Source organism: Sapajus apella, unplaced genomic scaffold, assembly GCF_009761245.1.
Source record: "Sapajus apella isolate SASKATOON/1434 unplaced genomic scaffold, GSC_monkey_1.0 scaffold11, whole genome shotgun sequence".
Taxonomy (NCBI): domain Eukaryota; kingdom Metazoa; phylum Chordata; class Mammalia; order Primates; family Cebidae; genus Sapajus; species Sapajus apella.
Window position 1 is genome coordinate 5,784,456 of NW_022436951.1, and position 16,929 is coordinate 5,801,384.

The 16,929-nt window shown below is 36.6% G+C and overlaps 1 protein-coding gene across 5 annotated transcripts in view; it reads right to left on the minus strand.

The window, feature by feature from the left end:
• Positions 1-284: 284 nt before the first annotated feature.
• The window catches only part of NIPBL (NIPBL cohesin loading factor), a 191,117-nt gene continuing 174,472 nt past the window's right edge, over positions 285-16,929 (minus strand). For 2 of the 5 annotated variants that reach the window (XM_032278941.1, XM_032278940.1), the window contains exons 34-41: positions 16,532-16,722; positions 13,980-14,087; positions 13,298-13,498; positions 8,168-8,314; positions 6,336-6,610; positions 4,481-4,655; positions 1,831-2,019; positions 437-1,279 (exon numbers count right to left, since the gene is read on the minus strand). In XM_032278941.1, the coding sequence (XP_032134832.1) occupies positions 914-1,279; positions 1,831-2,019; positions 4,481-4,655; positions 6,336-6,610; positions 8,168-8,314; positions 13,298-13,498; positions 13,980-14,087; positions 16,532-16,722 (1,652 nt within the window). In that variant the 3' untranslated portion in view covers positions 437-913. Of the gene's footprint in view, positions 1,280-1,789; positions 2,020-4,480; positions 4,656-6,335; positions 6,611-8,167; positions 8,315-13,297; positions 13,499-13,979; positions 14,088-16,531; positions 16,723-16,929 lie in introns of all 5 variants that reach the window. The other 3 variants (XM_032278937.1, XM_032278939.1, XM_032278942.1) reach the window with 3 other exon arrangements.

A 16,929-nucleotide genomic window follows, 5' to 3' on the forward strand; every position in this document is an offset into this window, starting at 1 on the left:
ACTCTTGAAAATGTGTTTGGCACAGTGCTAAATCATATATAGTTAATACTGAATATTGCAGGATACAATAAAACCCTGGAGTTAATTGTTTACACCCTCTTATGGGAATGAAAATAATCGATACCAATTATTCAGAAGTCAGCCTATACAAACTGTATAAACAATATTTTATGTTTTGCTTTGAAAACCAGTGATATAATAAATTTTACATAAAAGACTGCAAAATAATATAAATGGATTTAAACAGATTTTTACAATAAGAAATTCAAATGGAAACAGACAAGTAACAAAGAGAAGTAAAAAAATTTATTGCAGTATTCGCTCCACCAGATTACCTGGGGATCCCTTTTCTTGTATTGTTTTCAGGGTGACCTAATACATCAAAATCTACATTTACAAAAACTCCTTCTGCAGATAGGTCACAGATACTGCATGCTTTTTTTTTTTTTTTTTTTTTCCCAACAGAATAAATTATATATCCAGGAGATTCTGCCATTTTACAGCCTGGAAAAAACAATGCTTCCCTGGAAACTGGGCTAAGCTAAAGAAAGCCATCCGCTGCTAGGTTAAACTCCAAGAACACTTTATTAAGAACATTAACAGACTAATTTCCAACATTCACTTGTTTATTTTTTTTAAACAGAAAGTTTTTTTTTCCAAGATATAAACAATTTTTGTTAAACTATAATACAGTGGGAGTAAAAATGAACTGAGAATCTGTTTCTGCTGCACAACAGCGAAGGGAGCTCCCACAAAAATGTTTGCCCAACATTTCCTTCTTTTGTTCCTGCATCCCAGGTTCCACTTACTCTTCATAAAACTGATTTTTTTTTTTTTTGCCAGAATGTTGATATTTCAAGTTTTTCTGCCTTTTAAAAAAATTCCTGTAAATTTGGCTGCATGTACAAATTCATTAGCTGGAAGTCCCATCCTTGGCGGCATACAGGGATCGTAAAGTCTGAACAACTTTATTAGTCAGCTTATTAGCACTCGTTAGAGCAATTTTTTTGTAAATAATGTCTGACTCTTTAATAGTGTCTACCCAAGGCACCAGTTTGCGGCCATCACGGCGCTTAGCCTCAGTCCAGGAGCCACTGTAGGAGCCTGCCATCCACTGAACACTGAAGCCATTGCTGGTTTTCTGTACTACTCTTGCAATTTGTGGTCGATCTTTGTACTTTGGACAGCAAATAGCGATGACATCCATGACGTCAACACTTTCATTCATCTGTGCTGCCAACTCCGTAGAGTCTGAATTTCGTTTTGACCTTCTCAATGACTAAAACATTGGGAGGGGGGAAAAAAGACCAAGTGTTACACAAAAGAATTTTAGTGAAATTATTGTTTTTATTGCTTTTAATCCCTTGACGCCGGGAGTTGGGATTTCCCGGCACACTTCCATTGCCGGCAATGAGACGCACCGTGACCGCCAGCGCCAAGGGGTTAACATATACTTGTAAAACCATATAACTCTTAATTTGTACCCGTGTCTTTACTCTTATTGATATATAAAATTATATATACATATGAACCATAAAGCTACATAAAACTTAGCAACAATAAAAATAACACACATTAATACAATTCAAAGAAAAATTAATAACCCTTTATGCTGGATAAATCTCATTTCTGTTTTTTTATTGTCTTTTATGTTATACTTTCTACAAAAGGATGTATAAATGGGTAAGTAGAGAATATCTATCTACAAAATGTTCTCTCTTTTAAGTATTACATTACTTGGTGTACATTTAATAGACTGACATATATAAGCACATAAAAATCATTTTACGTAATACGCTGCGAAATACGTTGACTCCTCCTCCGCCTCACCCCTGAAGTGCCTCCTCCTCTATCCTCCCCATCACTTTCATCATCTTCTGTCTCTGCTGCTGTATTATTTTTAGGGCTGCCTCCTCCAAGCAGTGAGGTAATTGCTTTGTTCCGAGCATTTGTGCTAGCTGACACCTCCCCTTCTTCCTCTTCTTCATCAGGATCCAGATGTTCCATGAGAAGTTTGAACTACAAAAAACAGATATTATTTCAGAATTTTAAGTAAATATTTCAAGCAAGATTGTCAAATTCCTAAATGTTTTCTATGGCAGTAGTTTGGTGTGGGTGAAACAGATGTTAGCCATCATCTAAGTCAGGGGTTGGTAAACATTTTCTGGAAACAGCCAGATGGTAAATATTTTTCATTTTGAAGTCCCTATAGTCTGTCACAACTACCCAACTCTGCCACTGTAGTATAAAAGCAGCTACAGACAAATAAATGAATGGGCATGAATGTTTTCAGTAAAAACATTGTCTTATTTACAAAAACAGGCAAAGGGTTAGATAACAAAAACAGCCAGAGTTTGCAGACCCTTGGTCCAAGTCATCAAGCAACCAGGTAATAATTACTGATAGACATTTTCTACTTATGTGCCCTCTTTACTCTCTGCTAAAGATAAGAGGATTCAAGAGGAAGCAAAGAATGTTGAAAAATTTTAAATGTTAACTAAAATATTTTTTAATTTTAGAGTGTAAGGTTTGCAAAGTCAATGAATAATATGAAAGCCACTGTGGAGATTATATTCTTAGTTCAAAAACCTTATTTTTATGTTCAGCTACTTGCTTTAGTTTTTTTTTTTTTTTTAAAAAAGAAAAATAGAAACAGAGTTTTGCCAATTTGGCCAAACTGGTCTCAAACCTCTGGCATCAAGTGATCTGCCCACCTCAGTCTCCCAAAGTGCTGGGATTACAGGCCTGAGCCACCACACCTAGACTAAGTACATTAAAAATATAAAACTTTATTTTTATTTTTTAGGATAGTCCTCCAGTTTCAAAAATATTTTTAAAAACTTTTTTATTGTGGTAAAATATAAATAACAAAATTTGCCAGCTTTATCTTTTTATTTTCTTTTTAAATTGAGACAGGGTCTCACTCTTGTCACCTGAAGTGCAGTGGCACAATCAAGGCTCACTGTAGCCTCCACCTCCCAGGCTTAGGTGATCCTCCGACCTCAGCCCCCCTAGTAGCTGGGACTACAAGTGTGCACCACTGTGTCTGGCTAATTTTTGTATGTTTTGTAGAGATGAGGTCTTGCCCTTGTGCTCAGGCTGGCCTGGACCTCCTGGACTCAGGCAATCCTCCTACCTTGGCCTCCCAAAGTGCTAAGATTACAGGTGTAAGCCACGATGCCCAGCCTACCAGTTTAACCATTTTAAATGTATAATTCATTGGCATGTTGTTCAACTATCACCACTTGCCATTTCCAGGGCTGTTTCTTTCATTTTTTTTAATCACTGCAAACTGCAACTCTGTGCTCATTAAACAATAATTCCCCATTCATTGGTAACCTCTATTCTATCCTCTGTCCCTATTTTAAAAGAACATTTTATATACATACACTGACATACTTGTTAAGTGAGAATATATACAAATATATATTGGCATTACTCATATAAGAATAAATGAAAAATTAATAATATTGGTTGTCAGAAAAGGAACAGAACGGCCAAACAGGTAAGAGGATGACTGCTTGCAGTTTTACCTCTTATGAAATATAAGCCATGTATTTTTCCGAATTAAAAACATAGCCCTCTGTATCCCCAGATTCCACATCTGTGGATTCAACCCATGGTGGATCAAAAAATATTTGGAAAATGCCAGTATAAAAAAAAAATTACAATAAAAAATAATACAACTTTAAAAACAATGCAGTAGAACAAGTATGTACATAGCATTTACATTGTATTAGGTATTATAACTAAACTAGATACGATTTAAAGTATATGGGAGGATGTACGTAGGTTACATGGAAATACTATGCCTTAATTTTTTTGGGACAGGGTTTCACTCCCGTCACCCAGCATAGGCTGTAGTGGTGCTATCACAGGTCACTGTAACCTCTGCCTCCCAGGCTCAAGTGCTTCTCCTACCTCAGCCTCCTGAGTAGCTGGGACTACAGGTGCATGCCACTGCCTCCTGCTAATTTTTGTATTGTCTGTAGATATGGGGATTTGCCACGTTGCCCAGGCTGGTCTCAAACTCCTGAGCTGAAGTGATCCACCTGCCATGGCCTCCCAAAGTGTTGGGATGACAGGCATGAGCCACCACACCTGGCCTACTATGCCACTTTTTATTAGGCTCTTGAATATCAGAGGATTTGGGTATCCCTGAGGGGACCTGGAACCAATTTCCCATGGATACCTGGGGACAACTAGAGAACACACACACAGGTTTTCCTATAACCTTTCGTTTTCACTAAAATAAAATGATTCATGGGTTACTGTTTCCTAAGAAAAAATAATTAGGATGCCATAGGTTCAATGGGAAAGACAAAGTAACTCATTAAAACCATATAGAGAAAAATTATCTCAATATTTCATGAAGCTTACATTCAACGTAAAAGAGATAGGTATCTCCCTACCGGCCCCCCAAATTTACTTTTCAAAAAAGTCCTTATGAGAAGTAAAAGCTTTTGGTTTTACTACTCACATCTAGATACTGTTTTACTATACTCCTCTTCACCTCTTCAGTGATTTTGGAATTAGCCATGTCACTCCGCAGGAAGTCCAGTGTTTGTTTTGGATGAAAATGAACTCCTGTTTTTCGGTTTATCGCTTTATCATATACTTTTGCAGATTCAGATGGAGAGTACTTCTGAATTTTACTGTTTTGGGAAAACAAAACCAAAAACTTTAAAACTATGGAAGCAACATATTTGAGGAAATCCAATTATAGGTAGGAAGCATCATATTATCAAAATTAATTTCTCATGTCTATTTTTAATACTACTGTGATCCTAGGATAGTTTCAATACAATTACTTAATACCACCTAACTGGTTTACTTCTTTCTACTAGTTGCCCCCACCTCCATTCCACCTATCCATTCTCTATATAATGGCCAGAATGATTGTTTATAAACCTGTTTCAGGTTATTAACAACTCTACTTAAAAATCTTTCCAACTCCTTAGCATTACCTCAAAATCTTACAAGGTTTTAAATTATTTTGTATGTTGCCAACACTTAACATTAAGATATTGCTTATAAGGCCAGGAGCAGTGGCCCTTGCCTATAATCTCAGAGTTTTGGGAGGCCAGGGTGGGAGGTTCACTTGAAGACAGGAGTTTAAGACTACCCTGGGCAACACAGCTAGACATCATTTCTACAAGTAAAAAATTTAAAGAATTAGCTGGGTGTGGTGGCATGCATATGTACTCCTAGCTACTCAGGTGGCTGAAGTGGGAGGATTACTTGAGCCCAGGAGTTTACGACTGCATCACTGCACTTTAGCCTGGGCATCTGAGTGGGACACTGTCTTAATCAAATACAGAGATACTGCTCTTAAAAATCTGAATTTCTAGTCTCTCCTGAAAAAGTGGGAGCTCTGGCCACATCATGCCCACCCTCTCCTTTGGCAACAAGCTTATGGAAACTTGAGACAGATGCACTTAAATGACCTCTTTACATGAAACACACTCTTTCCAGTTCGCCATTGACCAGATGGCCCGTAACATTTCACTTTGTGATTCCTAATTTTAGATTTCAATGAATGTAAAAAATGACCAAAATTCCATGGGTATGGGGAGAAAAGAGATTAATGATTAATGGCGGGTAAAACTACAGGGTGTTTATAATAGCTGTACCTTTTCTCTCTCTTATTTTATAGAGTACTTGAAAGATTATTTGAGTTCTGTTAGAGCTTAGTTTAGTTGGTTTACATCTGTTACTATAGAGCTCTTTAAAAACTTAAACTTGTAATCTGTTTTAAGGTTAGCCTGATTCTTTTTAAGGAAATCAACAAAATAAGTCCTTTAAATTTGTAACACATTATCATTAAGTAAAGGAATATGGTTTTTTCCCTTTAATGAAAGAATAAATTATGTCATGTTACACAACAGAATACTATACAGCAAGAGAACAAACTCCTTTTTAAAAAAGGAACATTTCTAACATTAAAGTAAGCATGCAAACAAAATTTTCATATTTATTATTATTATTATTTTTAGACAGAGTCTTGCTCTGTTGCCCAGGGTGGAGTACACAGTGGCATAATCTCAGCTCACTGCAATCTCCACTTACCAGGTTTCAAGCAATTCTCCTGCCTCAGCCTCCCGAGTGGCTGGGATCACAGGTGTGCACCACCACGCCCGGCTAATTTTAATATTTTTAGTAGAGATGGGGTTTCACCACGTTGGCCAGGCTGGTCTCGAACTCCTGACCTCAAGTGATCTGTCCACCTCCACCTCCCAAAGCGCTGGGATTATAGGCATGAGACACCGTGCCCCGCCCATATTTATCATTTGGAGAGAGTAAAGTTTTTTCTCTCACTGCTTATGTAACCTTACCTATCAGAAAATCCACAAAGATTCTTCAAATGTTGTTTTAACATTAGAAGCAATAAAATACCCTGGGACACATTTGCAAATTCAATTAAAGGAGCTGAATTTTCTGGCAAACATTTCATCACTGAATTTATATCGTCTTCTGAATCTGAATCTGAATCTGAATCTACACGTTTCCGTGACTTCCGAGGCCTGGAAACTTCTTCTTCACTCTCGCTTGACTCATTTTCCTTACTAGGTGATGATTTTCTCTCTTTCCTTTTGTCCTTTACCATAGACTGAAAGAAAAAATTGTTTGATAAACAAAAAAGCCAAAATGCCACTAATAAATATAAGTATACTCCATTAAATAGCTTGAAAAAGCTTCCTTAAACTAATATTTTATAAATCTCTTGACTTTATATCAACAAATGGAGATGTAATCCTTAGAGGATAATTAGCTTCTAAAACTAAATAAAGTTATATATAATATCTACCCCCTCCCCCACAACCACTCCTTCCAAAAAAAATCCTTCTGAAATATCACTCAAAGGGAAACAATTTTCTTCTAAGCATAGTAATAAAAGACAGTTATAAAAGTATCAATTTGGTGCATAGGTAAGCCATTATAGAGGAAAAGTAGTAATTATAATTCAACTGAGGAGAATAAAGTAATCTTGAACATCCCCAGCTTCTATCAAACTCTCCTTTTCAAGAACATTTCAGTAAGATAGTAAACAACTTTCTCTGAAGACTTAAATCCTGTTTCTTTGTACTTTATGAAAATGCTAGCTCTTAGAAACAAAGTCAACTGAATTTAAGCAGGCTGTGAGGTGTGTGTGTGTGTGTGTTGGGGGGGGGCCCATTATAATAACATTTATTCAAAACTGGAAGAAACATTTACAAAGACAGCCATACCAGTAAGTAGGTAAAATAAGAGAAGCTGAGGGCTGAAGCTCCTGGGAAATAATTAACTTCTCAAACCTAAATGTGTATATTAACATTTTTGGATTTTGTTAAAGATGTGGATTCTGTTTCAGCAGATCTGGGTGGGGTCTGAAGTTCTGCAGCTTTAACAGCTCTTAGGTGAAACCACTGCTGCTAGTGTGTGATCTATACTTCAAATTGTAAGGGTTTAGACACCTCTGTAATTCTAGCCCTTTGGAAGCATCTAAAATAATCTGTCTGGTTTACTAGCCTGACAAGGCTGAGTTTTGGGCAATACAATTGTATAAAATGACATCTATTTGAATCATTAGGTACATGAGAATATTCTATTCAATTTGTAAAGAATTTACTGAGTGATTACTAGGTGCCTAGTGCTAGAGCAGGTACTTCTATAGTCAAATAAATTCCATTTCTCCTAAAGTCATGACAGAAGGTTCAACAAAAAATTTAGTAAAGATTTTGGGTACAATATGCCAACTCTATTACGGTGCTGTAGTTAAGGAATAAAAAGTCAATGCTGCCATAAATTTTCTAAGTGTAAATAAGCTATATGTTTTCATGTGTAATGCTGTGATTACAGCATCCAAGATTTACAGAATAATGTTTTAAAATGGGGTTTAAATAAATATACGAATGGATGCAAAACACTTAAGGTCAGTCCTTGAAAAGTGAGAGAAATAAATGGGATAGCTTATCAACAGAGCAACCCATATATGTATTTTAGATCTTTCTAAACAGAAGTGGCAATGTACTTCCTCCTCTCCCAATTCAAGTTAATTTAAGTACTGCCCAGATTTCATTAAGTTCACTTAGATTTTATATACTTGTGAAAATAATAATAAGAAACAAAACAGTGAAAACAGCATGTCTGCACTTTGATAGATGCATTAAGAATGTGTGTAACTTACCTCCTTGAATGACTGCAGTAGGTTACTACCAGAAACTGAGAGTGTAATGTCTATATGATGCATTATAAACAACGGCTCTTCCTGTGTCTGGTATGGAAAACAGGCTAGATTGTCTGCTATATACAAGAGCATAGTCACTTCTGTTTTCTGTAAATTTTAAGAAAAAGCACACACGTTTAGCGGATAATCTAGAAACACATCCAAAAAAGCTTTTTTAGAAAAAATACAGGGCACTTTCACCTCAGTTTATGTTGGACAGAGACAGGCAGACACACACACACAAGAAGAGAGTGGGGAGACACAAAGAGAGAGAGGAGGAGGGAGAGAAAAAGGAGGGACAGAGAGGGGGAAAAAGGGAGAGGAAGAGCGGTATAAGAAAAGTGAGAAGGGGAAACAAATGGATTTTATAAAATAAGCTTATGCCCATTTTAAATTTTATAATGACTTACACTATGCTATCTCAAGAGAGGAGGTGAAATTTTTTATTACATCCATGTGAAATTCCTTGAAGTTTTCTTAGAGTACATGAAATCTTTATGATAAAACCATACCATATCAGAAAGTATACATGAAAGTTCTAATTGTATCACTGTGCTACTAAGAGTTTAACCCATTTGGAGATCAGTTACACACAGTTACTATTCTGTCCTCAAAAGAACTAGTAATTATAGTACTAATACATAGGTTAAAAGAATAAACCAAAATCCATGTACTCATAAACATTTGTCAGTATCCTGAGTATATTTAACTCAGAATGTCAGAGTTGTTTTGACAGTGCTACCAGTTTCACACTATAAAAACTCTGAAGTAGGTGACATTTAAGAGAAAAATTATGGTTATTATTAGTTGTTTGCTTTAAAAAGAAGTAACAGACTTCAAGCATTTCATTATCATATAGAATATAAAGAGAAAGGCATGTTAATATTCAAATTTATTTTAAATATTTATAGTTCAAGGAAAAAAAAAGCTCACAACTAAAAAACCCTCCCTTCTACCATGTACTGTCCCCTGCTGTGACAATGACATAAAACCCAACAGCAGCAGCAGCAGAAGCAAGATCCCAAAACACAGATGTAATAACCTTGCTATTCATAACAGTATCACTCTCACTCTATTTTTACAATATGTATCAACATCAACATGTTACAGATGAAAAAATGTGGACATAAACCCCTACCTCATCTATTAGTTTTAACACTATAATTTATATATATATTTTCAAAACTCTGAAATTCTTCAACATCCAAAAAGCCCTGTATTGCTCTTTCCTTTCTAAATCAAAGTTCGTCAAAGGATAGTTTAGACTGCTCCTCCCATGTCTTTCCCAATATATATATATATATTTTTAAAGGAGACAAGGTGTCTCCATGTTGCCCAGGCTGGAGTGCAGTGGCATGATATCACTCACTGCCACCTTTAACTCAAGCAATCCCTTTGCTTCGGTTTCTCGAGTAGCTAGGTAGCTAGGAGTATAGATGTATGCCACCAGGCCGAAGGTTTTATTTTTTAATTGTTGTAGAGACAGGGTCTCACTATGTTGCCCAGGCTGGTATGGAACTCCTGGGCTCAAGTGATTATCCAGCCTTGAGTGCTGGGATTAAAAGCATGAATCATCTCACCTGACCCTCACTCTTCAATTACAATCTGCTTTTGTCCCTCACTGCTAGACTGCTTTTGCCCATGACGTTCACTATTCTACTCTATTTTTTTCTTCTTAACTCTCCTTGACTTCTCAGTAGCATTTGACACTATTATCCACACTTTCCTTCCTGAAATCTTCTTCTTTCTTAGTTTTCTCTTCCTAGCTCTTTGCTTACTCCTCTTTTATGCACTCCTCAAACCAACCCCTTTGCAATCTGACTTTGGCAACAATCCTATTATTCGTTCAGCTGCTCAAAACAAAAATATTTCAGTTGTCCACTGACTACTCTTTTCACACAGTCTCATTTAATTCTTTCCTCAAATTTCTCCTTTACTGTCCATTATTACTTTTTTTAAAACTGAGAGGGAGTTCGCTCTGTAGCCCAGGCTGGAGTGCAGTGGTGCGATCTCAGCTCACTGCCAATCTCTGTTGCCCAGGTTGAAGGGATTCTCATGCCTCAGCCTCCTGAAGTGCATGGCACCACGCCTGGCTATTTTTTTTGTATTTTTAGTAGAGATGGGGTTTTGCCATGTTGGCCAGGCTGTTCTCGAACTCCTGGCCTCAGGTGATCTACCTGTCTCAGCCTTCCAAAGTGCTGAGATTACAGGTGTAAGCCACCATGCCCAGCCTCTACTATCCATTCTGTTTCTCCCCTACTGTTATCATAATAGATTAATTCCTTATTACTTCCAGTGTGAAAACAATGCTAAAAAAATTCATCATCCTAAACTGCTCTTTGGCAGTTGTCCTCATTATTTTATTCAAACACTTACAATGTTTTATTGCCATCTACAGGATCCTCTATATACTACTCCTCATTATGACCTTTCTGCCCCAAATAATCTATTCATTATTTCCCACACATGCTTATCTTTGTATGTTAAATTTTTGGCCCTGACTGAAACATTTTCCTTTCCTGCTTTATTATTTATTTATTTATTGAGATGGACTCTAGCTCTGTTGTCCAGGCTGGAGTGCGGTGGCATGATCTTGGCTCACCGCAACCTCTGCCTCCTGTGTTCAAGCAATTCTCCTACCTCAGCTTCCCGAGTAGCTGTGATTACAGATGCCCGCCACCACGCCCAGCTAATTTTTTTGTACTTTTAGTGGAGACGAGGTTTCACCTCTTGGCCAGGCTCGTCTCAAACTCCTGACCTCGTGATCTGCCCGCTTCAGCCTCCCAAAGTGCTGGGATTACAAGCATGAGCCACTGAGGCTGGCCCCTTCCCTGCTTTATATAGCCAATCCCTCTCATTCTATTCCTCTAGGCCTTCAGGGATTTTTTTCCTTGTCTAACATTCTTTGTTGCAGGTAGTCAGAAGAAAGCATTGCACTGTGAGAGCTGGGTTTCCAGTTTAGCATTTCAAATGCTGAGACGGCAGAACATCTAGTCAATGACATAGAGCAGATGTGAAACCACATAGGAATGAAGCTCTTTTGGAGAGAGGCAAGGACTGGAGCAAAATCATCAATACAAACCATCAGGACACTCAGGGTATACTAGCCACAAACACTATTAATTTTGTGTCCGATCCCCACAATTGGAGGTGAAATCCTTTCAGGGCAAAAACACTATGTCATATCATTTGGCACTTTTAGTATAGTGTCCTATACACAATGCAAACTTAATACTGATAATGATATGATGATAATGTTGATGATAAATTTCATGTAGTACCTGAAGAAGTCTAGTAAAATATCTACACTATTGTAATTTTGCTTTATGGCAAAAATCTGCTATCAGGCTAACAAGTAATTAAAATATTTCTTTTGTTATTATTATTATTATTTTGACACAGAGTCTCACTCTGTCACCCAGGCTGGAGTGTAGTGGCGTGATCTCAGCTCACTGCAACCTCTGCCTCCTGGGTTCAAACAATTCTCCTGCCTCAACCTCCTGAGTAGCTGGGATTACAGGTGCGTGCCACCACACCTGGCTAATTTTTTGTATTTTTAGTAGAGACGGGGTTTCACCATGTTGGTCAGGGTGGTCTCAAACTCCTGACGTTGTAATCTGGTCACCTTGGCTTCCCAAAGTGCTGGGATTATAGGCATGAGCCACTGCGCCCGCCCTCTTTTGTTGTTTTAAAAACTGTTATACACATAGACTCATGTGAGCTCTGTGTGGGCAGAAACCACAATTGTCTTTACTATTTTATGCTCGTTAAACTTCTTAGCACAATGGCTGGTACATAGCAGATGCTGAATAAATATTGTATAAAATAAATAAATTAAAAGGTAAACTTAAAAAAGCAGAATATTCAGTTTCCTTGGCCTAGGGTCCTGGCCAATGCAACTAGTGCAACAGCCAGAAGCGTCAAAATGGTAATTATGGTAATCCCCCCTTATTGCTGTTTTGCTTTCTATAGTTTCAGTTACCTTGGTCCACCAAAGTCCAAAAATAGATGAGTAAAATACAACAAGGTATTTTGAGAGACAGAGAAAAGCAAGATCTCGTTCATGTAACTTTTATTACAGTATACTGTTATAATTGGTCTATTGCTGTTGTTAATCTCTTACTGTGGCTAACAGAGAAAAAAGATGCCATTAATATAACTATATTGCAGTATACTGTTATAATTGCTCTATTTTATTATTATCTCTTACTATAACTAATATATAAAACTTTACATAGGTTTGTATGTATAGGAAAAAAACAGTACAGTCATGTGCTATATAACCATGTTTCAATCAATGACAAACCATATATATGACGATGGTCCCATAAAGATTATCCTATCATATTTTTACTGTACTTTTTCTATGTTTAGATATGTTTAGATACACAAATACTTACCATTGTGTTACAGTTATCTATATTATTCAGTATAGTAACCTGCTGTACAGGTTTGTAGCCTAGGAACAATATAGCCTAGGTAGGCTACAACATCTAGGTTTGTGTAAGTAAGATGTTCACACAGCAATGAAATTGCCTAATTATGCTTTTCTCCAAATGTATCCCTGTCATTAAGTGATACATGACTGTATATATAAGATTTAGTAGTATCCATGGTTTCATGCATCCATTGGGGGTCATGAAATGCATCTTTAAGGATAAGGTGGGCTACTATACACAAAAGTGGGTTCTTCATTAAGAGAAGTCAAGTTGAACAACTTGGGATCTCAACAGCCAAAAACCTAGAACAGTTATTCTCTAACAGTATTTGAGTCTTTCTTATTTAGGTAATTGATTCCCAAAGTTATTAGTTTAGTGATGTAGCTTATTGAAAGATAAGCTACAGGAACTGTTATCAAAGTTTATAGGATAGTCAGTATGGAGGCACAATTATACATTATTCCTCATTACACTTATTCTCACATAAAATTTCCCCTTTAATTTTGACTGTGCACCTTGAAAATAAGATTAAGAAAACATTTAATGAAGTTACTATCATATACTAATAAAATGGTAGTATTTAAAAAATGGTGACTAGCCATAAAATTTCTAGAACATTTATTTTCTTAAAATAATAAGTGTTTGTGCTTACTGCTGTGTCATCAAAGAGGTTGAGTAAAGAAATAAGAAAGGCTCGTCTGTGTTGGCGGTTTCCACGGATCATGGAGTAAAGGTGTGAACATAAAGCGCTAGAGGACTCGTCTTGTCTGAAACCCCTTACAGGATCTTTTAGGCATGTGTTGATTGCCTGTTGTACCTGGTAAGACATCTTCATACCAGCCACTGCTTTCATCTGAAATCAATAAAAGTCTCATTTTTGTCAGGGAAATTAAAAGACACAAATTAAAGATATACTTAGAGCATTATGTTCTGAGGCTAGCTTCATTATTTGGTTTTCTTAATTAAAATAATACAAATCACAGAATGATGTGCTAGAGGGAACACTAGAGATTTTCTCCTACAATCCCTCAAAGAAGAAGAAGGAAAAAAATGAGGCCTAGAAGAGTCATTGCAGCCAAGTTCATATAGTAGGATGTAAAATCTGGTTTCCTGACTTCTAGTCTAGTGTGATTGCTAAACTGTCACCTCTAGATCAATCTTACTTTTAAACTAGAATAAACACCTTGGGAGACTAACTTAGTTGCATGTTTAGAAGGTAAGTACTAAGTAAGACATTTTATCCCAATTATGAATGTGGGCAGGACATTTACCAAAGAAACACTTTACTCAAGAAAAATGCTTAAATTTAGGTTGTAAAATGTTAAAATACGTACATGAATGAATCCGGCATATTTTTTGTCTATTTCCACAAGTTGCTGATCAGCCTTGTTCCGCATAGCAGGTTCTGGGTCTGTGCCCATAGCAATTAAATATGGCACACACTGGAAATAAAAATAAAAAATTTATGAGATATCACAGTAGTAAAAACTCTCTCTGTATTTAAACATGTCAAAACTTTTTATATATCTGAGATATATGATTTTAACCTTATAGGCTTTCCTATAAAGGCCGTGTTTTAGTTTCTTTTTCAAATGATAAATCTTTCTTGAGATTTGGCTTAAATCCAGAAAGCACTGGAGCACCAGCAAAAATACTGATGTGGTAAAATTTAAACAATTTCATTTTAAATTTGAGGTGCTTTAAAATAAAGTATTCTCACACTAAGGATATTTAAGATGATGACATAGACTACAAATATACAATGCAATAGTTTTTAAAGCTTGACTGAATTTGCCTTGTAAAGATAATATAGGACAAATAGTAATTTGTTTTCCATACTCAAAGCTAGGAAAACATAATTGCTTTTTAAAGTTGATTTCAGATGTGGCTTATAGGATCAGACAGTTGATAACAGACATATTCACTATACTTCTAAAGTCAAAACAGCACTACTATGTTAAGTGAGTCTGAATCAAAAAACAATGAGAAGGCCAGAAAAACAACAACAAACATAACGTAACTTTAAAATATGGACACGGCTCTAAATGAAAGAGATAATCATGTTAAATCTTGAATCAGGAAAGAAAAAAGGCTATAGGGTGGGTGTGGTAGCTTATGCCTGTAATTCCAGCACTTTGGGACACTGAAGCAAGGCAGATCACTTGAGCTCAGGAGTTTGAGACCAGCCTGGCCAACATGGTGAAATGCCACCTCTAAAAAAAATTACAAAAATTAGCCAGGTGTGGTGGCACACACCTGTAGTCTCAGCTACTTGGGAGGCTGAGGTGGGAAGATTGCTTGAGGCCAGGAGGCAGAGGCTGCAGTGAGCTGAGACTGTGTTACTGCACTCCAGCCTGGGCAACAGAGCGAGATCCTGTCTCAAAAAAAGAAAAAAGGGCTAAAGAGAATGCTTTAGGTTAACCAGTAGAATCTGAAAATGAACTGTATATTAGATAATATTGTATCAATGTTAAACTTCCTAAATTTAATAATTATATTATGGTTTTGTAAGAGAATGTCCTTGTTCTTAGAAAATATATGCTGAAGTGTTCAGTGGTAAAGAATCATAATTATCTGAAACTTCCTGTCAAATGATTCAGAAAAAAGTAGATGTATAAAGAAAGAGAGATAAAGCAATTGTGGCAAAATGTCAACAAATGGTGAATACAGGTGAAGGGTATAAAGGACTTCATTGTATCACTTTTGCAATTTCTTTGCGTGAATTTTTTTTTTTTGAGATGGAGTCTCCATCTATCAGCCAGGCTGGAGTGCAATGGTCTGGTCTCAGCTCACTGCAACCTCTGCCTCCTGGGTTCAAGTGATTTTCCTGCGTGCAGCTGGACTACGGGCATGTACAACCACACCTCGTTAATTTTTGTATTTTTAGTAGAGACGGTGTGTCACCATGTTGGTTAGGGTGGTTTCGATCTCCTGACCCAAGTGATCCACCCACCTGAGCCTCCCAAAGTGTAGGGATTACATGTGTGAGCCACTGCACCTGGCTCTTTTGTGTGAAATTTAAAAAAAAGTTTAAAAAGCATACATAATAAAAAGCACCCAACAAAGAGCCCTCAGTAATTCCCAAAGGTGACAGTTTCAATGTACTACTGTTACACTGTAATGTAAGATTCTTTATGATAATAGCCCTGAGTCATGAAGAACAGGATAAACATTTGTTAACATGCTTTGTTTCAGGACATAGGGAAGACCACAGCATAATTAAATATAGCATATTTTAGAAAAAGTTTCATTAAAAATAGCCAATATAAAAATCTTGAAGGGTACAGACTCTGTTTATTTAATATATACACTTTTGTAGCCTATGGCACTATTTTGACCATCAGATGAATATATACTACTGTATCAGTATTGGCTGCCAATCTTCAGTAATACTAATTTCTTCATTACATCGTTTTGCCCTCATATCAATGCTATGAGGTGTCCATAGCTGATGTTATCCCCAACTTAAAGATGAAAAAATTGAGATTATATAATTTACTTTTTTGTGGACTAAGACTCCACCCTTTTAAACAGATTATACTTTTAAACCCAGTTAACTGTCACATTATAGATTGTTGGATCTCAGGGACAAAAGTAAATATGAATTAAAATAAATATATCATCCCTACTTAGAAAAATCACTTGAGTATATGTTCTGCCAACAGAAATTACAAGTTTGTTTATAACAGAGACTATATTATGAATATATGGGTATTTTACAGTAATGATAACTCAAGAGATTGTCTAAAACTTTTAGATTCTTAAGAGTTTAGTACAAAGAAGAGTAAGAAGAACAAAGAACTACTTATTCTCTATAATCACAATGTATCAAACAACAACTAATCTGGCTCTCTTGGACAATGCTGCTGCCATAAAACATGCTTACCTGAACTGGATGAATAAGACCTTGATTTAGAGTCAATGCGATGACATTTAGGGCAAAGTGGCGCACACTTGACTGAGTGTGAAAAAATGCCTCAAGCACCTGTTTGAGGTAAAGCTGCATGATGGAACTACTCATCCCTGAGGAAACATCACCCATTTCTTTTAAGTCTTCCTGTTTTGCAACTTTCTTCCCTACAAAAGAAAGCAAAGGATAAACCCATATTAAGAGCACATATACTAACTTTACCAAATTTTTCAAAACTAGGCCATAACCAAAATCACAAAACACTATAGCTAGGGTTCTGGTTCAATGCGGGGGTGGGGGGGAGGTGGTGGTGGTGGTGGCGGCGGGGTGTGTGTGTGTGTGTGTGTGTGTGTGTGTCAGGTGGTGGTGGTGGT